General features: G+C 45.4%; 1 protein-coding gene across 1 annotated transcript; it reads right to left on the minus strand.

Annotated features, from left to right (window-relative positions):
* Positions 1-1,009: 1,009 nt before the first annotated feature.
* On the minus strand, positions 1,010-25,390 carry LOC120020509 (G protein-activated inward rectifier potassium channel 3-like). Its single transcript, XM_038964211.1, has 7 exons — positions 25,102-25,390; positions 24,474-24,684; positions 23,679-23,880; positions 17,688-17,880; positions 2,459-2,656; positions 1,750-1,880; positions 1,010-1,186 (listed from the first exon to the last, which is right to left on the minus strand). The coding sequence occupies exons 1-7, from the start codon at positions 25,388-25,390 to the stop codon at positions 1,010-1,012; spliced, it is 1,401 nt and encodes a 466-aa protein (XP_038820139.1).
* Between the last annotated feature and the right edge of the window lie 83 nt (positions 25,391-25,473).

Genomic DNA, 25,473 nt, shown 5'->3' on the forward strand with positions numbered 1-25,473 from the left:
GTTTTATCTCAAAGCTTGTAGGATGAATACTTCCACTACTCACCCTATTGGGATGGGGTCAGTGATAAGCTACAGTACTTGTGATGTGAACATTTTAAGTGAACACAGAAATGATTTTACATCTAAATGAGTCACAAAACAGAGGTTGTTTTAAGGTCATCCATTCTTAATGTACACTTCTATATATCTTTTAAAACAATCCTTGTTTTGGTTTTTAGATACAGATTTAGAGATACCATTTCAATCTATTCCTTTATATCCTCTATACACGTTAAAGTGAAAAACATACATGGTCTCTTCTATCACACTCTATCCCATTATCTGTAATAGAGATTTCCTTTTTAAACATTGACTCTCCCATTCAGCCAACACGACATGCTTCTCTTTCTGTCTCTGAACGTTCCAGAGTGTTCCAAAACAAGCTGCTCTTTCTATGTCTCTGAACATTTCAGTATCTTACCTGGCTGAACATCCTCTTTCCTGACTAAGAATTGTCAATACTTCATTCTTTGAAATAACAGTGTATTAATTAATATCATGTATGTTGCCAGAGGTGATTAGAGCAATAACAATAGAAGATAGAATATAATTCTAGTATAGCACAGACGCTCATGGTAAGAATGAAATATCATAAAGACAAAATGTAATTGATATAATTTGTCATTTCTAGTCAGTGTTATTAAATAAAGTAATGAAGTAGCAATGAGCCTTTTTAAACCACCCATCTCTCCCTTGGGAACAAATGTTCTATGGCTGTATACAATACATTAGCTAAAAGTAATTTACAGTACTGTAGTTGTGGGTCCTCCTGTCATGACATTGATTGAAAGTATGTCCCAAATGGCAGCCTATTCCCTATATAGTACAGGGCTTTGGTCAAAAGTAGTGCACTGTATAGGGGATAGGATGCCATTTTGGAACTCTATCAGATCTACTTTAGACCTCTGATTCTGACTGGTCGGTGGTGACACAACCATTCAACTCTCCTGGTCCTGACTGCTCTTGTATTCTAGTGATCAACGACCCCTCCTTTCCCATTGTCTAGCTGCTTTCCTGATTGGTTGGTCAGAGAAGATCCCTCCCATTTCTCTTCATCCAGTTTACTGGAGATTGACCAATACAGATGAGCCTCCAATCGGGCCGCCGTCAATGAGAGTTCGTGCGCTGAGCAGGAGGGAGTGCCCACCTAAGGGAAAAATAGGTATGAGCTGCAGTTATCAGACACAACTTGAAAGAAGACTTTCAAAATCAGGGTAAAATCATTTGTGACACGACAAGAGTAAAAGAGGAAACACACCAGTAGGGGGAAACGGTTCAACTGTGTTGTTTTGTTCTAGTGGTAGTGATGCACATAGCCAGGTACATGATTAAAAGCAGCTGTTCATATCCACATGTTGAATCGCCACCGCTCGGCGACATCCAGCATGTGATTGCTAACACTTTTATTTATTTGTATTTATTTATCTAACCTTTATTTAACTAGGCAAGTCAGTTAAGAACAAATTCTTATTAACAATGATGGCCTATCCCGGCCAATCTTGGACAACGCTGGGCCAATTGTGCGCCGCCCTATGGAACTCCCAATCACGGCCATATGTGATTCAGCCTGGATACGAATCAGGGACTGTAGTGACGCCTCGTGCACTGAGATGCAGTGCCTTAGACCGCTGCACCACTCGGGAGCCCCAACACACCGCGGCCCTGGCTGCTTTCAGCCTTTCCTCTTTCTGGAGTGTTGTGTGTTCTTACCTCAAAGGTTTGATGGAAGGCGCCATAGTCGATGTCAAAGAACCCTTCGGCCAGTGACATCATAGGGCTGAACCTGTGACCCCACTGGACCTCATCTGCCAGGTAAGAGCTCCGGGCCTGGCACGTCATACCTGGGGGTGCCAACACACACACACACACACACATATAGTGAAAACACATACTGTATTAACCTTCCTTGGCAGCTCACCTTCAGCTACTATGATGACTAAGCAAATCTTTTCTCAGTGGGCGGTGAAGTCACTTCCACTTTCAAAGCATGGTGCACCTCATAGGTATCATATAATTCACTGTGTGTGTGTGTGTGCAGGATCTCTGTGTGTGCACCACACTATACAACAGTCTCATAACAGATCATGAGAACAGGCAGAGGCATAGTTCAAATAGTATACAAACTGTGAATAAATATGGTGTGCGTATGTGAATTTGAAGAAGCTGTACACGAAATGTGTGGTCCGTTGATTCACTGCAAATGAAAAACAAATGAAGTGAAGTCGGTTGCCTGTCTTTTCTAGTGTGCGGTTTTTACACTTGTTTTTTTAATAGTTTGCCATTTGGGATTCAGGATATTGACTAACCAAGGGCCTCCACCATTCTTTCCAGGATGACGGCCCTACTGCCTTTGGGCCCTGGTCAAAAGTTGTGCACTATATAGAATAGGGTGACATTTGAGACGCAGCCATGGACTAACCTGTGGCCTCCACCATTCCCTCCAGGATGACGACCACTTCGAAGTCGTCTTTCTCCAGCTGGCCTTGAGACATGTCCCAGAAGGGCGAGCGGTGGTCAATCTCATGGGAGATGACCAGTGGAGACACCAGGAACAGGCGGTCGTCCCCTGTCTCAAAACCGACACTGATGTCTGTCTGGTCCAGAGGGATAAACTCACCTAGAGAGGGGGAGAGGAGGAAGAGGGCGAGAGGGGGTGAGATGGAGAGGGATGAAGGGGAGGGGGAGAGATGGAGAGGCAGGGCGAGATGAGGAGAGGGGGAGCACGAGAGAGCAGGTGAGAAGTGAGTTATAAGACCTTCGGGACTAGGTTTTCAGTCCAGGACTAGGATTTATCTGTGCACAGGAAATATGCCCTTAGTGAGCATATACTGTACCAGTAAAAAGTTTGAACACAACTACTCATTCAAAGGTTTTTATTCAATTTGACTATTTTCTACATTGTAGAAAAATAGTGAAGACATCAAAACTATGAAATAACACAAATGTAGCCACCCTTTGCCTTGATGATAGCTTTGCACACACTTGGCATTCTCTCAACCAGCTCAATCATGAGGTAGTCACCTGGAATGCATTTCAATTAACAGGTGTGCCTTGTTAAAAGATAGTTTGTGGAATTTCTTTCCTTGTTGATGCGTTTGAGCCAATCAGTTGTGTTGTGACAAGGTAGGGGTGGTATACAGAAGATAGCCCTATTTGGTAAAATACCAAGTCCATATTATGGCAAGAACAGCTCAAATAAGCAGAGAGAAATGACAGTCCATCATTACCTTAAGACATGGAGGTCAGTCAATGCGGAAAATGTCAAGAACTTTGAAAGTTTCTTTAAGTGCAGTCGCAAAAACCATCAACCGCTATGATGAAACTGGCTCTCATGAGGACCGACACAGGAAAGGAAGACCAAGAGTTACTTCTGCTGCAGAGGATAAGTTCATTAGAGTTAACTGCACCTCAGATTGCAGCCCAAATAAATGCTTCACAGAGTTCAAGTAACAGACACATCTCAACATCAACTGTTCAGAGGAGACTGCGTGAATCTGGCCTTCATGGTTGATTTTCTGCAAAGAAACCACTACTAAAGGATACCAATAAGAAGAAGAGACTTGCTTGGGCCAAGAAACACGAGCAAAGGACATTAGACCGGTGGAAATCTGTCCTTTGGTCTGATGAGTCCAAATTTGAGATTTTTGGTTCCAACCACCATGTCATTGTGAGACGCAGAGTAGGTTAACAAATGATCTCCGCATGTGTGGTTCCCATCGTGACGCATAGAGGAGTGTCACGAATCCCGCCGAAGATGGTGCCTCTTCCTGCTCGGGTGGCGCTCGGCGGTCGCCGTCGCTGGCCGCCGTCGCCGGCCTACTAGCTGCCACCGATCCCCTTTTCTGTTTCAGTTAGTTTTGTCTGATTAGTATCACCTGTTTCTTGTTTTGGTTTTGTTTTGGGCTATTTAAACCCGGTATGCCCGCCGGCTTTTGTGCGGGCTTGTTTTTCTGTTCATGGTGTGTGGATTATTGTGGATTCCGTTTTCCTGGACAGTTTCGTCCTATTTGTTGGACTGGGTATTTTATGCGCCCTTGTGTTTGGCGTGACCGTTACTCTGTTCTTGGAATAAAGATCCACGTTTTGAACTACCTTGCTCTCTGCGCCTGACTCCTCCACCCACTACTCCTAGAAGCCTTTACAAGGAGGATATGTGATGGTGTGGGTGTGCTTTGCTGGTGACACTGTCAGTGATTTATTTAGAATTTCAAGGCACACTTAAACAGCATGGCTACCACAGAATTCTGCAGCGATAAGCCATACCATCTGGTTTGCGCTTAGTGGGACTATAATTTGTTTTTCAACAGGACAATGACCCAAAACACACCTCCAGGCTTTTACCAAGAAGGAAAGTGATGGAGTGCTGCATCAGATGACCTGGCCTCCACAATCACCAAATTGAGATCGTTTGGGATGAGTTTGGGATGAGTTGGACCGCAGAGTGAAGGAAAAGCAGCCAACAAGTGCTCAGCGTATGTGGGAACTCCTTCAAGACTGTTGGAAAAGCATTCCTCATGAAGCTGGTTGAGAGAATGCCAAGAGTTTGCGAAGCTGTCATCAAGGGAAAAGGTGGCTATTTGAAGAATCTCAAAATGCATTTTGATTTGTTTAACACTTTTTTGGTTACTATATGATTCCATATGTGCTATTTCATAGTTTTGATGTCTTCACTGTTAGGTTCTAATTCTCAGAGTAAAAACTCGACGGACACTATGAAAGCTTAAACCAAGTTTATTCTTCCCAGAGGATCAATACAGCTGCATTAGACAAAAACCTTTTCACACAAGCAGTGATATTTAACCCTTTCTCCTAGGCTGTCTCCTCCTACACATCTGAACAAACATTTTATCTTTACTGCTCGGCAGGACACGAAGTGATACGGGCCATAAACTTTTATTTCTCCCTTAACGTGAACTGACCTGATCTCGACCTGATCTCACTAATCCATGGCTCACTCCCCTTATCAATGCCTGCCACATGTGATCGCTTTCCCTACGCTCAATACATTCCAAGCTTAATAGCCCTCACCATATACCTTCCTCCTACAGATAGCCGAGGGGCTACACCAGAGGTTAATGGTTTTAGCACCCCTCATTTCTCTATTACAACTAATGATTAAAAAGGATTTAAAGTTCATAAATCCAAACCTAGCATCATTATTATTCTACAATGTAGAAAATAGTAAAAATAAAGAAAAACCCTTGAATGAGTAGGTGTTCTAAAACTTTTGACCGGTAGTATATATCAGTGCCTTCAGAAAGTATTCATACCCCTTGACTTTTTTCACATTTTGTTAGGTTACAGCCTTATTCTAAAATGGATTAAATAAATTAAAAAAAACTCAGCAATCTACACAAAATACCCCATAATGACAAAGCGGATCACGGTTCTACAGAGATATCTCTCCCTCCTGCAGAGGGGAGAGGTATAGAGGGATTGATTGGGGGGGGGGGGGGGGGGGGTTATGATACCTCACGCCCATTGTAAATCTTAAAGCAGCAGACGAATCCTTTGTCCTTTAGTGTTTGGGACTGGAATGTCTGTTTGGGCCTTATGGAGAATCTACCTCAGAACTGTAACATGCAATAAATGGACTTCGGGACGTTATATTTCATTAGCCAAAATAGTGGTAAAAATGATAGATGGAATATGAAAATGAATGTCGATTTTGTTATGTTATTAAAAGTTAAATGAAGACGTTATAACAAAAACATTCTAACTTGAAGAGTTTTCATAATGTGTATGTGATGTTTACATACTTTATGTTGTGTAGAAAATATCCAGATGAAAGATAATGTTTTGGTGACGATAAGACTGTGATTTTAGTTGTCTAAACGAGATCATAGTAATTTATAATACCTTGCCTCGTAACTAGCTACGCCCCAGGGAACCCAGAGAGCGTGTCTGGGAACGCCCTTCCTACCCTGGGGTATAAAACATGTGAGTTAAGAATTTACATATCAGGCTAAGTTCACCACGCGATGCTGCTGAGGTTTACAACTAGTCGTGACCCCGAAATGCAACACGAGGTTGAAGACAATTTATTTTTCTGAACAATCAAGTTTCTGCTGGAGTAGCTACTGTATCTAAGAAGGTGAATTCAAGAAGGACCAACCGGTTATTCTCTTCACATCATCAGTTGTCTACAAAGCCCTCCTACCCAAGCTGGGAGTGTCGGCACGGCTGATTAGCGTCCTAAGAAGCCCACTCTCACAGAACGAGTACAAGGAAACAGACGAATAAGAGAAAGGACATTGTGACATCTTGTGGACAATCAGAGACTTACACCTGAAGACGAAAGACCAGACCATCAGATATACCCAACGGAGACCTTCAACACATAAATACATGCATTACAAATCAGCTTGTGCTATCAGTGACCCCAGTAATTGTTTAAATAATTCAGGTATGATATCATTTTACACTTTCTACATTAACTTAGATAAAGCAACGCTTTCAGGTTAATTAAAGTTGAATTCCCAAAGAGCCTAGACAAGTTTGATTTATCATTAAAATTGATTAATCAATCAAATTTGCTTTTGCAAGTTCATTAATAGCCCAACTCCCACATTACTGATCCAGTATTGATGAACGTTTATAAACTGATTTAAATCGTGTTTGCAGCTTCCAACTCAAAACCCAAACTTTACATACATTGAAATAACTGATAATCATAACAATGAGCAAGCTATCAGATGGGTTGCCCCCCATTCCCCCGCTAATAAGTGAACCCTCAGCCATGGAAAGATTGATCGCTGACCTCAGCAGCGATACAAATCCTAACTATGCCGAGGGGCTGAAAATGTTAGATTTCGAAGCCATAAGCGGAAAAACTGCAGAAATTGCAACAGACACTCTCCAAAATAGACCATCAGGCACATGCCTTGTGAAGGTTCTCTCCAGTTTAGCCCTAAACTATGCCCACCAGCAGAGATAAACAGTGGTCCAATACCTCAGTGCCCAGAAGAGGTATGAGCAGGAATTTTTTTACTTTATTTAACTAGGCAAGTCAGTTAATTAAGAACAAATTATTATTTTCAATGACAGCCTAGGAACAGTGGGTTAACTGCCTGTTCAGGGGCAGAACGACAGATTTGTACCTTGTCAGCTCGGGGATTTGAACTTGCAACCTTTCAGTTACTAGCCCAATGCTCTAACCACTAGGCTACCCTGGCGCCTAGAGAAGGGACAGGTGAAGAGAACCAGGAAGTTGACGATAAAAGCCGACAAAGACAAGCTGCTGCTAGCCGAGAAACTAGATCTGAGAACAGATCAATTGAAAGATCTGGCTAACACTTATGACAAAGAACGTGAACAAACTCTTGACCAAGTCCGTATTCTATAGGAACAACTTGTTTTAGACAAAAATAAATACGATGAAGTCCACGCAAAACTAGATTAATCTGACGAGCTAGCTAAAAACGGGGGCGAGCAACTTGATGCCCTGCAAACAGTTTGAATGGAACCACTCAAAGCAATAATGTTAAATTCCAAAAGCTGCAGATAAAAGACGATCAGTTAATGAACACAATGACCAAGTTGGATGACAGAACAGCGGAACTCCTTGAAGTCTCTGATTTAATGAATGATGAGAAAGCCCAGGTGAGAAAGTTGGAAAAAGTGACCTCTAAGCAAAAGGAGGACATCGCATCACTTAATCTCTCGCTCCGCACTCGAGACCTTTCCATGCATACCATGAGAGATACAGTTGAAGTTGGAAGTTTTCATACACTTAGGTTGGAGTCATTAAAACTTGTTTTTCAACCACTCCACAAATTTCTTGTTAACGAACTATAGTTTTGGCAAGTCGGTTGGGACATCTACTTTGTGCATGACACAAGTTATTTTTCCAACAATTGTTTACAGACAGATTATTTCACTTATAATTCACTGTATCACAATTCCAGTGGGTCAGAAGTTTACATACACCAAGTTGACTGTCCCTTTAAACAGCTTGGAAAGTTCCAGAAAATGATGTCATGGCTTTAGAAGCTTCTGATAGGCTAATTGACATAATTTGAGTCAATTGGAGGTGTACCTGTGGATGTATTTCAAGGCCTACCTTCAAACTCAGTGCATCTTTGCTTGACATCATGGGAAAATCTAAAGAAATCAGCCAAGACCTCAGAAAAAAAAATTGTAGCCCTCCACAAGTCTGGTTCATCCTTGTGAGCAATTTCCAAACGCCTGAAGGTACCACATTCATCTGTACAGACAATAGTACACAAGTATAAACACCATGGGACCACGCAGTCATCATACCGCTCAGGAAGGAAACACGTTCTGTCTCCTAGAGATTAACGTACTTTGGTGCGAAAAGTGCAAATCAATCCCAGAACAACAGCAAAGGACCTTGTGAAGATGCTGGAGGAAACAGGTACAAACGTATCTATATCCACAGTAAAACGAGTCCTATATTGACATAACCCTAAAGGCCGCTCAGCAAGGAAGAAGCCACTGCTCCAAAACCGCCATAAAAGAGCCAGACCACGGTTGCAACTGCACATGGGGACAAAGATTGTACTTTTTGGAGAAATGTCCTCTGGTCTGATGAAACAAAAATACAACTGTCTGGCCATAATGACCATCGTTATGTTTGGAGGAAAAAGGGGGAGGCTTGCAAGCCAAAAACACCATCCCAACCGTAAAGCACGGGGGTGGCAGCATCATGTTGTGGGGTTGCTTTGCTGCAGGAGGGACTGGTGCACTTCACAAAATAGATGGCATCATGAAGTAGGAAAATTATGTTGATATATTGAAGCAACACCTCAAGACATCAGTCAGGAAGTTAAAGCTTGGTCGCAAATGGGTCTTCCAAATAGACAATGATCCCAAGCATACTTCCAAAGTTGTGGCAAAATGGCTTAAGGACAACAAAGTCAAGGTATTGAAGTGGCCATCACAAAGCCCTGACCGCAATCCTATGGAAGATTTGTGGGCAGAAGTGAAAAAGCGTGTGCGAGCAAGGAGGCCTACAAACCTGACTCAGTTACACCAGCTCTGTCAGGAGGAATGGGCCAAAATTCACCCAACTTATTGTGGGAAGCTTGTGGAAGCTACCCAAAACGTTTGACCCAGGATAAACAATTTAAAAGCAATGCTACGAAATACTAATTGAGTGTATGTAAACTTCTGAGCCACTGGGAATGTGATGAAATAAATAAAAGCGGAAACAAATCATTGTCTCTACTATTGTTCTGACACTTCACATTCTTAAAATAAAGTGGGGATCCTAACTGACCTAAGACAGGGAATTTCTACTCGGATTAAATGTCAGGAATTGTGAAAAACTGAGTTTAAATGTATTTGGCTAAGGTGTATGTAAACTTTCGACTTCAACTGTAAGTATGAGGCCGTCCTTGAGCAAGTGCGACACTCAGGTGTCGAAAATAAATACCCTAGGCTCCCAGGTGGACTCTGCGATGCAGCAGAATAACACACTTAGGTGCCATCTGGAGGAACTCTAGAACAGTCACACGCTATCGTGGGTCTACCCAACCGAGCAACCTAGCTCGCATCCAGATCTCAGGGAACAAAGGAATGTAGACGACAGGAGATTTCAGACTTCACGTCTCTTAGGGGTCCCTCAGTCTTTTCCTCTTGGCCATTCGGCCCAGAGTAACATGGCGCGTCCTTGCCTACAAAACCAATGCTTGGCTGTTCCTCTTGGCCTTTTGACCCACAATTCCCCACAGGGGGGTGCAGATGCTCCCTGCGCACTTGGCGGGGATCACCTTGGCAAAATCATCAGAAAGTTCTGCATCGTTCCAGAAAAGCTGACACTGAGACGTTCTTAGCAGACATAGAGGACGCCTTGGATGGCTACCCTAACGCTACAAATACCGACAGGCTTTACCTGTTGAAGTGAACGTTCAACAGACACGTAACAACGTTAATCCGTCTACAACAAAAACACGTTCAAAACAACTACGTTAAACTTGCCACGGCTTTGAAAATATAATTCACTGGTTCTGCGACTCGCAAACACGACAGCTCGTTGGCTAACAATGCCAAACAAGCTTAGAATGAACACCCAGAAGCCTAATATCATAGGCTTCGTTCAGCTTACTTTGGCATGCTCACTGAAACAGGAATGGAAGAGCTGTTGCCATTCAAACAAATGTTTCTGTCGAACATGTATCCCAACTTCCTTAACTACTTGGGCCCTACTGCCCACGTTGGTTTGCCAATCTCTGCACTTCGAGAGCTTGCGAGCACAGCTTTTGAAGTCTTGAAAGCAAGCTGGGCTAAGAGCTCGGACAACTCGGTTTTCGAGCTTGGGTGGGAACAATCACTCCAATTGGAAGGTTCGGCATCAGGGACAGGTGCGTTAAAAGATGATGCACAAGGGGGGTGGCTACCAAGTAACCACCACAACGATAACCACCACAGTAACAATAGCTATGAAGAACGTCCCAAACCAAACAGTCCCGTAGAGATCGACCTGGCCGCTACGTCCCTGCACCTAACCCTCACATAGGGTCAGGACACAATGGTAACAAGCAGAACAAGGGCAACAAAGTGTTCAACAACGATCTAAACGTTAACCGAAACAATATAGAAGCTCTGATAAGAAATTTACTGCAGAGGAAGAAATTTGAGAGAGAGGACAAGGATAAGTCACCATGACTAGGCGTAAAATTGCCGGAGAACGAGTCTGCCGAAATTCACACCATTCACGAGGACGTTAACGTTCCCATTACCCCCGCCCTCACTCAAATCCCTGTCCAGGGACCGCTCAATCTAAACACAAGCCGGCAGGTTTTGTCTACAGACTTTGATACAGATGTGGAGACGCACAAGGTAAGCAGCGTTGCAAATAGATGATTCCTCTCCCATTCCGATAGAGGACCCACTGGGTCACAAAGGTTGGTTATCTGTCTTGAAAATCAACAAAGATAACCAACCGCCCTGTTCTTCTAACCCACTCCACTTTGTTGGGGATATGATGAGAAAAACCAACTCGAACAGGCCATACCTTAAAACAGACTTAGAGAACTGTTTGACCTGTGAGGCTCTGATAAAATCGGGTTCAACTATTTCTCTCATATCTGAAACTTTACTGGATGAACTCAAAAGGGCAGTGGACCCAGAAAAATGTTGGTTGAAAACGGAACGTTGTGACACGAAACTGAGGTTTCACTCAAGCTACCTCGCCTCTAACCGATCGGCTCCTACTTAAACTGAATTCAACAGTGTGTCACTGATCCACCCTGTGTATGTGACTAGCATTGACACCGAATGGATGCTGATTGGGATAGATTTAATTGACCGTTTGGTACCACTAATGGATTGGAAAACCAACAAGTCTGGTCACAAATAAGTATGCCAACTCTGTTGACTAAACCGCATTCTTCAAAGGCTACATTGTTGTGCAACGACGTGAGTTCGACGTCATCAGCTGAACTTGGTCATGAGTTCGCCATTGGTGGCAAATGACAAGGTGACAAGTTCAACTCGGAAATTAACCGAACATGAGATTTTCTTGTGTGGCTTGGGTGATTCACCAGCCGACACATACCGCCCTCCTCTGATTGGTGGCGTGTGCCCAAACGGCACTATGGTTGGGATGCCATACTGACAACCTGGTCGAAGTAATTTGGTCTTTGTCTTTCGACCCGGTGTGAATGGCATCCGGGCCGACTATTCCTGAAGCTTGCAAGGTGATAATGAGTCCGCCATTGGTGATAACTGCAATAACCACAGAGGTTTCTGTAAGATTGAACCTGGCGCCCAGCTACCGGATGGAAGCTATCAATGGTAACCCGCTGTTAGAACTAAACACTAGATCCACTTGGTACAGAATCTAACTCAAATGGATATTTCCATTCCTCAGCACAATCAGCTAGGAACATTGATTGATTACTTCTTCCATGATTTTGAACTTGTTCCCGTGATTGGGACTCTTCTGTCCTCCCTAGACCTATGTGGCGAGGGAGGAACGCTTTTTACTTGTCCGTCAAAAGCAATCGCAAGAACTTCCATATTGCCACTTGATGACACATCGACGTTTAGGCTGGATGTCGATTCTGATAACGAGCTGTTGATATACTCCATCATCACGGAGGACGATACCGCATCTCCTCCTGCATGTGAGGTAACAGCCGATGATTCCCTCACCATTTACATGCCGTCAACACCTGATAGAGACCTGTACGAGGTCGCCAAACCATATCCTGGTTTCCATGCACAGGTACTACAGCTACTGTCGGAGGCTAACGCACTTGTCAATGACACTGAACGACATCAGTTGAGGGAATTGTTTAACAAACACAATGAGATCTGGTCGACCGACTCACTGGACTGCGGTGTTACGGCTATTCATGTGGTGCTCCTACGTTTGTGAAACAATACAAAATTCTCTTTGCAGCGTACGCAGCGGTACAAGAGATTATCGACTCCCTATTAGCTAAATGCATAATCAAGGAATGCAACAGCGCTCCCGTGTGGCCCGTTTTGAAACCAACAAGTAAATGGCGTCTTACCATTGACTACAGACAACTCAACAAGCTGGTTCCATTGTCTTGTTGGCCAATGATACAGCTCGACCAAGAGTTGCCAAAGGTGGCAAACGCCAAGTACTTCTCCACCGTTGATGTTGCGAATGGTTTCTGGACCATGACAAGTCGACCCTCGTGACCAACACAAGTTGGCTTTGTCTTTCTCGAACAAGCTCTTCACGTTCAATCGTTGCCCGTTGCCCGTATGCGAACTCCCCCTCAGAGTTCAACATCTTCCTGCACAAGGCTATGCCAGACGCAGCCTCCAGGGGGATGATAATCTATGCGGACGACGTTCTCATGAGAAGTGGGACTTGGTCACATCACCTCAACGAGATGGACCACATTCTTACCCAACTCGGGGCGGCAGGGGCTAAGTTGGCCATCATGAAAGGACAATGGTGCAGGACCAAGGTAAACTACGTTCTGGTGGGTGCTGAGGGCTGAGGGCATCCTGCCACAGTCTAACAGAATCCAAGCAGTCCACAACATCAAAACATCGAATAGACCGCACCGAATAGACAGAAACCTAGCAAGTCAGAGATACTAAGAAAATTCTCAAGTATCCTCAGCTGATCCCTTCCAGGAGATCAGTACGCTGCACCTAACATATTTTCTACTCTTCTCGGGCTACAAGATATACGTTCGTTGTCACTGTTGATATTGTCCTGCGCTGTGCTGTTCAAAATAGGAAAATCAGCAAAATTTGTTATGTCAAAACATTTCTTTACAAAAGCAAATAACTGAAATAATCAAACAATGTCTCTGATTTTGCGTCTCTGTAGGATGGAGTTCCTTTGGCTGATCCTGACAACTCTGCGCCCTGGTCAAAACCAACCCAGCAGATGTAATCACGAGCGGACCCCCTATGGGAATCGTTCTCCGTGATGATCCAGGACTTTTTATAACCAACTGCAGAGTACACACACGTCCACCTAGATGCAAAGAACGTGTACCGCCAACACATTCCACCTGCAGCGCATTTGAGTTGGCCCTGGGATGACTGGACCACGCAGGCAGATAAGCATGCCCAGCTAGACACTGCCCATATGTTGGCCCAACTCCTAAATGTTACAGTCACCCAGTCAGAACTAGCAGAGCCCAGACGAGAAAAACGATTTGTCTGGGCACTACTCATGATAGCTGCAGCCGTAGGGTCACTATTTGCTCTAGGTACCACTGCTGTCAACACAGTCAGTCTAGCCACAGTCAAGAGAAATGTTAGGGAGATGCCACTTATGCTGCAACAGATGAAAGCATTGCAACATGTGGGGAAGTCTCTCCAGGACACTATTCTGGTGGTAAACACACACACCACTCTCCTGAACAAAACCCTCCTGTCGGTAGGGAAGCTAGTAGAGGTCATGAACCATGACTATGCCCATGTTCAATTGGTTTGATTGTTATTGGAGGATTTTCTCCGTGAAGTTAGCTCTTCTATGGACCACTTGGCCATGTATAGAATCCCCTCATATCTACTGCCCCACTCAATGGTGCACGACATATTGACCTCAGCTACCACAACCACGATAAGGCCATTACAGTCACATTTGGCCTATAATCTGGGGTCGGCGATCACAATGCACGTTGATGTTGATCGTAATGATGTGGGATTTTTACTGACGCTGCCGGTCGTTGAACTGGAGAAAATCTAGATTTAGAACCGTTCTAAATGTAGGATTTTGGCGCGACAGTACCCATGTGAAAATTGCCATCTCTATCTCACCCCTAACCTGTTAATGTGTACTCTAACCAAAGACGTCCACTACCTCTGTCATAGCAAACCGTTCATCAGTGATAACACTGAGTGAAGAATGCTGTAGAGCCAAACTAACAGCAAGTGATGGGGTCACTACCACACAAGTGGCGGTTGTAGGGAATCGATGGTTGGTTAACACTCCTTTTGCGTACGCCACTATGACTTACAGATGCCATGACTCAACCACCCAACTGAACCTCCCCAACCAGACTGTTTTTGTTAAGGTACCAGAGGGGGGCGATTATCTACATAGCCGACCTCGCTCTATACCAACTTCCCGACGACAGGATAGACACAGATATTGAAATGCCTGATGCTAAGTGTTCCTTTGAGTTACCACGAGCCATTCAAAACCAAATCCAGTATGAGGGACCAATGACTGTTGGTCTTAGCATACTGAATGAGGCACTATTAGTTGACCCGACTGACTACAAGCCAAAAGATTGGTCTGTCACCCGCTCTTGGACGGTGCCGGACAGTATCCTGACTGTTACCATGATCCTTGGTCTTATTTCCCTTGGCGTGTGCACCTACTACGTACACAGGCGCACATGTGCAATGGAAGACCTAATGAGGTCTTATACAAGGATCACCCGTGGGACTGAAGCGATCCCAATTTTCGAAAGTTGTCAATAGATCCTGAAACCCCATCAGGGCGTCCATCCACAGCATCCCCAGCCTCCTCTCCCGAATTTGCTAGGACAGCACCGTAATGTCCCCAATGTAAGATTTGTCATTCATTTGTTTAATTTCCTTTGACACTTAGGAAGTGATAGAGCCATAAACAAGTTCCCCATACAACCACCAGTTACTGCCACAACGCCACACATTTGGGTCAGAGATGTAATGATGTATTGCCTGAGTGTTGTGCGTTATTAACGTCTGCCTAAGTTACTGCCTAGATCCACTAGCCGGGACAACCGAACGACGGGGCGGAATGCAGAGCCACAGCCGGACCTCCCCTGTCCATTCTGTGAACATCTGACTCAGTTGACAGCCTCTATTTCAATAGTAGGCCGCTATTAGCCTACAAAATCGGTGGAGGCTGTGGAGGGGAAATTGCAGAAATCCTACCAGGTTAAACCACCCGGGGGGACTGCTACAATGATCCACAAACCAGGACATCCAATGGTCATTCTTATGGTGGGTTGCAAAATGCAGGATCCTTCCAAGTTGAACCCACCAGAGGGGGACTGTCATGACTGGCCTGTGAGGATCGGGTTACAGTGGATCACGGTTCTACAGAGATATCTCTCCCTCCTGCAGAGGGGAGAGGTATAGAGGGATTGATGGGGGGTTATGATACCTCACGCCCATTGTAAATCTTAAAGCACCAGACGAATCCTTTGACCTTTAGTGTTTGGGACTGGAATGTCTGTTTGGTCCTTATGGAGAATCTACCTCAGAACTGTAACATGCAATAAATGGACTTTGGGCCATTATATTTCATCAGCCAAAATGGTGGAAAATGGAATATGAAAATGAAAGTCGATGTTGTTATGTTATTAAAAGTTAAATGAAGACCTTATAATGAAAACATTGTAACTTGAAAGGTTTTCATAATGTGTATGTGATGTTTACATACTTTATGTTGTGTAGAAAATATCCAGATGAAAGAGAATGTTTTGGTGACGATAAGACTGGGATTTTAGTTGTCTAAACGAGACCATAGCAATTTATAATACCTTGCCTCGTAACTAGCTACGCCCCAGGGAACCCAGAGAGCGTGTCTGGGAACGCCCCGAAATGCAACACGAGGTTGAAAACAAAGAAAACACTGCATAAGGTCCCAAAGTTGACAGTGCATGTCAAAGCAAAAACCAAACCATGAGGTCGAATGAATTCCCAGTGGAGCTCCGAGACAGGATTGTAAAGACTTTATAACATTTTGCTAATTTTGCTAATACTTATGTAAATATCACATTTACATAAGTATTCAAACCCTTTACTCAATAATTTGTTGAAGCACCTTTGGCAGCGATTAAAGCCTCGAGTCTTCTTGAGTATGACGCTACAAGCTTGGCACACCTGTATTTGGGGAGTTTCTCCCATTCTTCTCAGCAGATTTTCTCTGTCTTGTCCCGAAGCCATTCCTGCGTTGTCTTGGCTGTGTGCTTAGGGTCGATGTCCTGTTGGAAGGTTAACCTTCGCCCCAGTCTGAGGTCCTGAGCGCTCTGGAGCAGATTTTCATCAAGGATCTCTCTTTACTTTTCTCCGTTTCATTTTTCTCTCGATCCTGACTAGTCTCCAAGTCCCTGGCGCTGAAAAACATCCCCACAGAATGATGCTGCCACCACCATGCTTCATGGTGCCAGGTTTCCTCCAGATGTGACGCTTGGCAGATGTGACGCTTGGCAAAGAGTTCAATCTTGGTTTCATCAGACCAGAGAATCTTGTTTCTCATGGTCTGTGAGTCCTTTAGGTGCCTTTTGGCAAACTCCAAGTGGGCTGTCATGTGACTTGTAATGAGGAGTGGCTTCCGCCTGGCCACTCTACCATAAAGGCCTGATTGGTGGAGTGCTGCAGTGATGGTTGTCCTTCTGGAAGGTTCTCCCATCTCCACAGAGAAACTCTGGAGCTCTGTCAGAGTGACCATCTGGTTCTTGGTCACCTCCTTGACAAAGTCCCTTCACCCCAGATTGCTCAGTTTGGCCAGGCGGCCAGCTCTAGGAAGAGTCTTTGTGGTTCCATACTTCATTCATCCATTTAAGAATGATGGAGGCCACTGTGTTCTTGGGGACCTTCAATGCTGTAGAAATGTTTTGGTACCCTTCCCCAGATCTGTGCCTCGACACAATCCTGTCTCTGAGCTCTATCAGACAATTCCTTTGACCTCATGGCTTGGTTTTTGCTCTGACATGCATTGTCAACTGTGGGAGCTTATATAGACAGGTGGGTGCCTTTCCAAATCATGTCCAATCAATTGAATTGACCACAGGTGGACTCCAATCAAGTTGTAGAAACATCTCAAGGATGATCAAAGGAAGCAGGATCCACCTGAGCTCAATTTTGAGTCTTATAGCAAAGGGTTTGAATACTCACTTAAATAAGGTATTTCAGTTTTTTAATTTCAATAAATGTTCAAACATTTCTAAACACCTGTTTTTGCTTTGTCATTATGGGGTATAGTGTGTAGAATGATGAGAAAAACATATAATTTAATACATTTTAGATGAAGGCTGTAACGTAACAAAATGGAAAAAGTAAAGGGGTCTGAATACTTTCCGAATGCTTCCATAATATACAGAAATAGATTATGTGAAAAGTTATATCTGCATCCCAAATGGTACCCTATTCCCTTTTTGACCAAAACTAGTGCACTATATAGGGAATATGGTGCCATTTGGGATGCAGACCTTGTATGGCGATGGATGGTATTTTAGCCTCACCTTCCTGAGTCTGTTTAGACTTGATGAGTTTGGCCCTCATGTTGGCCCCTACAATGTGGGAGCTGCGCAGGTCCCCCACCCGGAACATCAGACACAGTTTGTCATCTCTCAGAGAGATCACTGCATTCTTAGAAAAAACCAGGGTCTCCGCACGCTTATTGGGCTGAGAGATCTTCACAAACATACAGCCCACCTGATCAAAAGATGAAAAAAAAGATTAGGCCCAGTGCAGTCAAAAAGTGATTTCCTGTGTTTTATATACTGAGTGTACAAAACATTAGGAGCACCTGCTCTTTCCATGACATAGACGGACCAGGTGAATCCAGGTGAAAGCTATGATCGCTTATTGATGTCACCTGTTAAATCCTCTTCAATCAGTGTAGATGAAGGGGAGGAGACAGGTTAAAGAAGGATTTTTAAGCCTCGAGACAATTGAGACATGGATTGTATCGTGTGCCATTCAGAAGGTGAATGGACAAGAAAATATTTAAGTGCCTTTGAACGGGATAAACTTTGAAGTGGGAAAACAGGCTACCTAAATATGGTTCTCAATCAGAGACAACGATAGATAGCTGCCTCTGATTGAGAACCACACACGGCCAAACACAAAGAAATAGACAACATAGAACACCAGACATAGAATGCCCACCCAAACTCACGCATAGAGACATAAAAAGGATCTCTACGGTCAGGGCGTGACAGTACCCCCCCCCCCCCCCCAAAGGTGCGGACTCCGGCCGCAAAACCAGAACCTATAGGGGAGGGTCTGGGTGGGCATTTCACCGCGGTGGCGGCTCTGGTGCGGGACGTGGACCCCGCTCCACCTTAGTCTTGGCCCACTTAGGTGGCGCCTCTGGAGCGGGGACCCTTACCGCCGACCCCGGACCGGGGACCCTCGCAGCGGGCCCCGGACAGGAGGGCGACTCTGGCTGCTCCGTACAGGAGGGAGACTCTGGCTGCTCCGGACAGGAGGGAGACTCTGGCTGCTCCTGACTGAAGCCCGTCGCTGGAGGCTCCGGACTAGAGGACGTCGCTGGAGACTCCGGACTAGAGGGCGTCGCTGGAGGCTCCGGACTAGAGGGCGTCGCTGGAGGCTCCGGACTAGAGGGCGTCGCTGGAGGCTCCGGACTAGAGGGCGTCGCTGGAGGCTCCGGACTAGAGGGCGTCGCTGGAGGCTCCGGACTAGAGGGCGTCGCTGGAGGCTCCGGACTAGAGGGCGACGCTGGAGGCTCCGGACTAGCGTCCTTCGTTGGAGGCCTCGTGCCATAACTCCTCACTGGAGGCTTCGTGCCATGGACCCTCACTGGAGGCTTCGTGCCATGGTTCATCACTGGAGGCTTCGTGCCATGGATCATCACTGGAGGCTTCGTGCCATGGATCATCACTGGAGGCTTCGTGCCATGAATCATCACTGGAGGCTTCTTGCCATGGGTCATCACTGGAGGCTTCTTGCCATGGATCATCACTGGAGGCTTCTTGCCATGGATCATCACTGGAATGGAGAGACACACAGGAGGCCTGGCTCTAGGTGAAGGCACAGGACTCACAAGGCTGGGGAGACATGCAGGAGGGTTCGGGCTTAGCACAGGCACAGAACTCACCAGGCTGGGGAGACATGCAGGAGGCCTTGTCCTTGGCCGAGGCACCGGATGCACTGGACCGTGTAGGCGTACTGGCGGTCTCGAGCGCAGAGCTAGCACAACTCTTCCTGGCTGGATCCCCTCTGTAGCCCGGCAAGTGCGGGGAGTTGGAACAGGCCGCACTGGGCTGTGCTGGCGAACCGGGAACACCGTGCGTAGGGCTGGTGCAGTATACCCCGGGCCGAGGAGACGCACTGGAGACCAGATGCGCTGAGCCGGCATCATCCCTCCTGGCTCGATGCCCACTCTAGCCCGGCCAATTCGAGGAGCTGCGATGTAACGCACCGGGCTATGCGTGCGCACTGGGGACACCGTGCGCTTCACCGCATAACACGGTGCCTGCCCAGTCACTCTCTCGCCACGGTAAGCACGGGGAGTTGGCTCAGGTCTCCTACCTGAGTCCGCCAATCCCCCCGTGTGCCCCCCCCCCAAAAAAATCTAGGGCTGCCTCTCGTGCACTTTTCCTCGAGCCAACTCCTCATAGCGTCGCCGCTCCGCTCTAGCTGCCTCCAGCTCCTCTTTCGGACGGCGATACTCCCACGGCTGTGCCCAGGGTCCCTTGCCGTCCAAAATTTACTCCCATGTCTAGGAGTCCATTTTCCCACGCTGCTTGGTCCTTTGGTGGTGGGTGATTCTGTAACGATTGTCGTCGGTAGAAGGAGAAGAGGACCAAGGTGCAGCGTGGTAAGTATTCATAATACGTTATTTTAATAAATATGAACACTCTAACAAAACAACAACACGACAAACGAACAGTTCTGTAAGGTGACGAAAAACACTAAACAGAAAATAATCACCCACAACTCAAAGTGGGAAAACAGGCTACCTAAATATGGTTCTCAATCAGAGACAACGATAGACAGCTGCCTCTGATTGAGAACCACACACGGCCAAACACAAAGAAATAGACAACATAGAACACCAGACAGAATGCCCACCCAAACTCACGCCCTGACCAACCAAAATAGAGACATAAAAAGGATCTCTACGGTCAGGGCGTGACAGTCATACAGTACACGGTTTTAGTTTTTGTTGTCCTAGGCTACATGCTTGCTCGCTAGCCTAGCTTCCTTTCATGGGCAACGATGAGCCAGCTAGCTAACATTAGCCTGCTACATCTAGCTACATACTGAAATTCCATCCTCTCAGCCCATGGGTAGAATGTATGAATTTATGGTTGGATCAGAACCAATGTTATAATCATTGGCCAGTATGGAGAATTAAGTAAAACTCCACAAGTCATAATCCCTATCTCCATACATGGCTAATTTAGGAAAGGGACAATGTTAGCTAGCTAGCTAGCCACCAGAGGACAGCAACACAACGAGATGCAACAATTCAAGTGTTTCTGTCAATGACATTTTGCTTTTGATGTGACTGGTGTGAAGCCAAATCCAAACTGGCTTCCCTTGACACTTTTTTTGTGCCAGGACCATTCACAGTTGAGCTCACTCAGTTTAGCTCAACTCTGATTGGCTATAATTAAAAAAAGAAATTATCAAGGGAGGCCAAATGCTCGCTGGCTTCCCTTGCATACAGTGTTATGCTTTCATGCTTTTGTTATGCTGTCATGCTTTCCACCTGGCTACCCCTACCCCGGCCAACATCTCAACACCCCCTGCAGAAACTTGCCCAAGCCCGCCCCACCGCTTCTCCTTCACCCAAATCCAGACAGCTGATGTTCTGAAAGAGCTGCAAAATCTGGATCCCTACAAATCAGCTGGGCTAGACAATCTGGACCCTCTCTTTCTAAAATTATCCACCGAAATTGTTGCAACCCCTATTACTAGCCGATTCAACCTCTCTTTCGTATCGTCTGAGATCCCCAAAGATTGGGAAGCTGCCGTGGACATCCCCCTCTTCAAAGGGGGAAACACTCTAGACCAAAACTGTTATAGACCTATATCCATCCTGCCCTGCTTTTCTAAAATCTTCGAAAGTCAAGTTAACAAACAGATCATGATAAGGGAATTTATATGCTTAAAGGTAATGATTAAAGAATTCCACCCTGAAACGTTAACTATTAGTGATTTATTAGTTTATGTAGCATGTATAATGAATAATTAAAGTACTAAGCGTAAGTCCAATAAGGTTCAGTAGAGACATGTGAGGGAGAGAAATGTGTGTGTGTGTGTGTGTGTGTGTCTAAGAAAATACTGAGAACAATTCAACTGTGTTTGACCCGACCTGGCTAGAACACTGAGAAACTTATGATAGGACAGGGAGTCCTTTCAATGTTCCTCTAATCTCGGGGGGAATGGAACTGGTAGTGATAAACAGTGGATACAACTCACCTACTGTTCGTGTGTATGTATGTGCGTAGAATATCTACTGTTTGTGTGTATGTATGTGCGTAAGTAGGGAGTGAACTATAAAATGGATGTCTTTGTATTATGGACTTCAGAAAGTTCTCTGAATAAACTGTACGGACCTTTTGCATAAACTGAGTCTTTGCCTAATTAGTATTAAACCCAGGGTCTTACAAACCTTGGGGATTGGTCAAAGCATAAAATAATTGTTAGTTATCATCATTGGGATTGATTTCTTCGAATGACAGATCACCGACCATTTCGAATCCCACCATACCTTCTCCACTATGCAATCTGGTTCACCAACTACTTCTCAGATAGAGTTCAGTGTGTCAAATCGGAGGGCCTGTTGTACGGACCTCTAGCAGTCTCTATGGGGGTGCCACAGGGTTCAATTCTCGGGCCGACTCTTTTCTCTGTATATATCAATGATGTCGCTCTTGCTGCTGGTGATTCTCTGATCCACCGCTACGCAGACGACACCATTCTGTATACATCTGGCCCCTCTTTGGACACTATGCTAACAAACCTCCAAACAAGCTTCAATGCCGTACAACACTCCTTCCGTGGTCTCCAACTGCTTTTAAATGCAAGCAGAATTAAGTGCATGCTCTTCAACCAATTGCTGCCCGTACCCTCCCGCTCGACTAGCATCACTACTCTGGACGGTTATGACTTAGAATATGTAGACAACTACAAATACCTAGGTGTTTGGTTAGTGTAAACTCTCCTTCCAGACTCACATTAAGCATCTCCAATCCAAAATTAAATCTAGAATTGGCTTCCTATTTTGCAACAAAGCCTCCTTCACTCATGCTGCCAAACATACCCTCGTAAAACTGACTATTCAACCAATCATTGACATTGGCGATGTAATTTACAAAATAGCCTCCAACACTCTACTCAGCAAACTGGATGTAGTCTATCACAGTGCCATCCGTTTTGTCACCAAAGCCCCATATACTACCCACCACTGCGACCTGTATGCTCTCGTTGGCTGGCCCTCACTACATATTCGTCGCCAAACCCACTGGCTCCAGGTCATCTATAAGTCTATGCTAGGTAAAGCCCCGCCTTACCTCAGCTCACTGGTCACCATAGCAACACCCACCCATAGCACGCGCTCCAGCAGGTATATTTCACTGGTCATCCCCAAAGCCAACACTTACGTTGGCCTCATTTCATTCCAGTTCTCTGCTGCCAATGACTGGAACAAATTGCAAAAATCACTGAAGCTGGAGTCTTATATCTCCCTCTCTAACTTCAAGCATCAACTGTCATAGCAGCTTACCGAGCACTGTACCTGTACACAGCCAATCTGTAAATAGCACACCCAACTACCTCATCCCCATATTGTTATTTACCCTCTTGCTCTTTTGCACCCCAGTATCTCTACTTGCACATCATCATCTGCACATCTATCACTCCAGTGTTAATGCTAAATTGTAATTATTTCGCCTCTATGGCCTATTTATTGCCTTACCTACCTACTCTTCTACATTTGCACACACTGTACATAGATTTTTCTATTGTGTTATTGACTGTATGTTTGTTTATGTGTAACTCCGTGTTGTTGCACTGCTTTGCTTTATCTTGGCCAGGTCGCAGTTGTATATGAGAACTTGTTCTCAACTGGCCTTCCTGGTTAAATAAAGGTGAAATAAAAAAATGGGCAGCAACAATGTTCTACTTTTTTTGACCAGACAGCTTCAAATAGATGGGCTACAAATACAGAGACAGAAGGGCGCTGTTTCGCTCGCTCAAATGCTTTATCCGATGAGATACATTCAGCCTCTTGTGAATTGAAGGAAAATCATGAAACAAAGAGAAACGATACATAAATAATTGTTTCTATTTTTCTTCAAATGTTTTGAGGGGAAGCCTGGCTTCCATTGACATCCACGAATAGCCACTGCTATACAGGGATCTGGTCAAAAGTAGTGCACTACATAGGGCTCTGGTCAAAATTATTGTACTATATAGGGCTCTGGTCAAAATATAGGGAATAGGGTGCCATTTGAGATGCAGTTCATGAGTCTCACCATGAAGGCGTTGACCATAGATCCCAGTATGGCCTGGAGCAGGAGCAGCATGGTGCCCACTGGACACTGGTCAGTGATGACACGGTAGCCGTAACCGATGGTGGTCTCTGTCTCAATGGAGAAGAGGAAGGCCGAGATGAATCCGTTCACGTTGTTGACGCACGGTGTCCATGTCTCATCCTCCAGATGATCTAGATCCCCTCTGGGTGGGAGGCAGGAGGGAGAGTGAAGGGGAAAGAGGGAGCGAAGCAAAGAGGCGACAAAAATGTAGGATGTGAAAAAACTATCCATTGACTAATATACTTCCACTTGCTTTACAGAGAAGAAATTACATAATCTAGAGCAGGGTTCCCCAATAGGCAGTGATTTTATTTGGCCCCCAAGTTTTCAGAGCAAAATGTATTTATTATTTTTCATAATTTTCATTGTTGGACATAAAAGACTGTATGCCTAAATGCATACAGTATGTGATTGTATCCCAATGTAATCAAGTTTTGAAATCCTCAGCCCACAAGCTGAATGTAATTGGGGACCCCTGATCTAGAGCGATTCTCTCAGACAGTGATACCATGGATGTGTCTGAAATGGCACCCTCCTCCCTAGTGCCCTACTTTTGATCAGGGCCCATAGGGGAATAGGGTGTTTAGAGAATAGGGTGCCATTTGGGACCCATCCTAAAAAGTGCACGGGACTGAGCGGATAATAGGGAATAAGGTGTCATTTGGGACGCACACCAAGTGTCCCCTGTCATGCTCTGTATGAGTGCTGTCCTGGCCTGCTTTCTGTCTCTCTCACCTGAGGTACGCTATCAGGTACCAGATGGCTCCAAAGAAGAGCCAGGTGATGGCGTAGGCCATAACGAAGACGAAGAGAGAGCAGCGCCAGTTGAGGTCCACCAGGGTGGTGAAGATATCTGTCAGATAACGGTACGTTTCCCTCATGTTGCCATGCGACACGTTACATCTGCCATTCTTCTCCACATAGCGCTGCCTCTTACGTCTCTTAGCTGGAGAGAGAGAGAGAGAGAGAGAGAGACTACATTGACATATCGACAGCAGAACTAAAGGGACTTAGTAATAGGAAGACAGAGGGGTTGTTGTGAGAATATCCAAATCACTGAGGGAGAAACCAACGGAACAGCCATTTTACACAGGAGTAGGAGGAAGAGATGCTGGAGGAGGAGGTGAAACTGTGGAAGGAGAAGAGGGAGGGAGAAAGTACACATGTTTTGCCAATAAGCAATGCGTGAGTGTGGAGGGGGGAGGGAGAGAAAATAGTAGAGTGCATAGTCAATAACCCCCTATCTGCAGACTACTGTGGCACCGTATTCCCTATATAGTGCACTACTTTTGACCAGAGCCCTATGGGATGCCAATAGGGTGCCATTTGGGACACACTTAAAGTTAACAGCACTACTACTCACCCCAGCCAAATCTGCCCCTCTCCTTCTCCATCACCCGAGGCAGCTTCTTAACATACTCATCAGATGCTGCATTTGCCTGCCTCTCTGCCAGCTTGGACTTCCACGATCTGTTAGCGGAGGGCTGGGCGGTATCTGTCGTAACCACATGGCCCAGTTCCTCGGACACATGAAACACTCCGGTGGACACCATCACCTCGGTAGCCTCTTCCACCAGCACCTTCCCTTTCTCCACCACGGGGAGAGAGAGGGACTCTGGCCTCAAGGTGAAAACAGAGTTCTCAAGCGCCATCAGGGATGATGGTGTGTGTGTGTGTTCGTGTTCCTGGGTCCTCGATTTATTCCTATGGCAGACTCTGTCCGATGGTTATTGAC

This window comes from Salvelinus namaycush, chromosome 25, assembly GCF_016432855.1.
Source record: "Salvelinus namaycush isolate Seneca chromosome 25, SaNama_1.0, whole genome shotgun sequence".
Taxonomy (NCBI): Eukaryota; Metazoa; Chordata; class Actinopteri; order Salmoniformes; family Salmonidae; genus Salvelinus; species Salvelinus namaycush.

Bases quoted from the DNA above. Each gene is read 5' to 3' on its own strand.
- LOC120020509 (XM_038964211.1), bottom strand. From the start codon at position 25,390: ATGGCGCTTGAGAACTCTGTTTTCACCTTGAGGCCAGAGTCCCTCTCT. The intron at 23,881-24,473 runs GTGAGAGAGACA...CCTCCCACCCAG, and splicing joins TACCTGATAGCGTACCTCAG to AGGGGATCTAGATCATCTGG. The intron at 17,881-23,678 runs GTGAGACTCATG...TCTTTTGATCAG, and splicing joins CTATGGTCAACGCCTTCATG to GTGGGCTGTATGTTTGTGAA.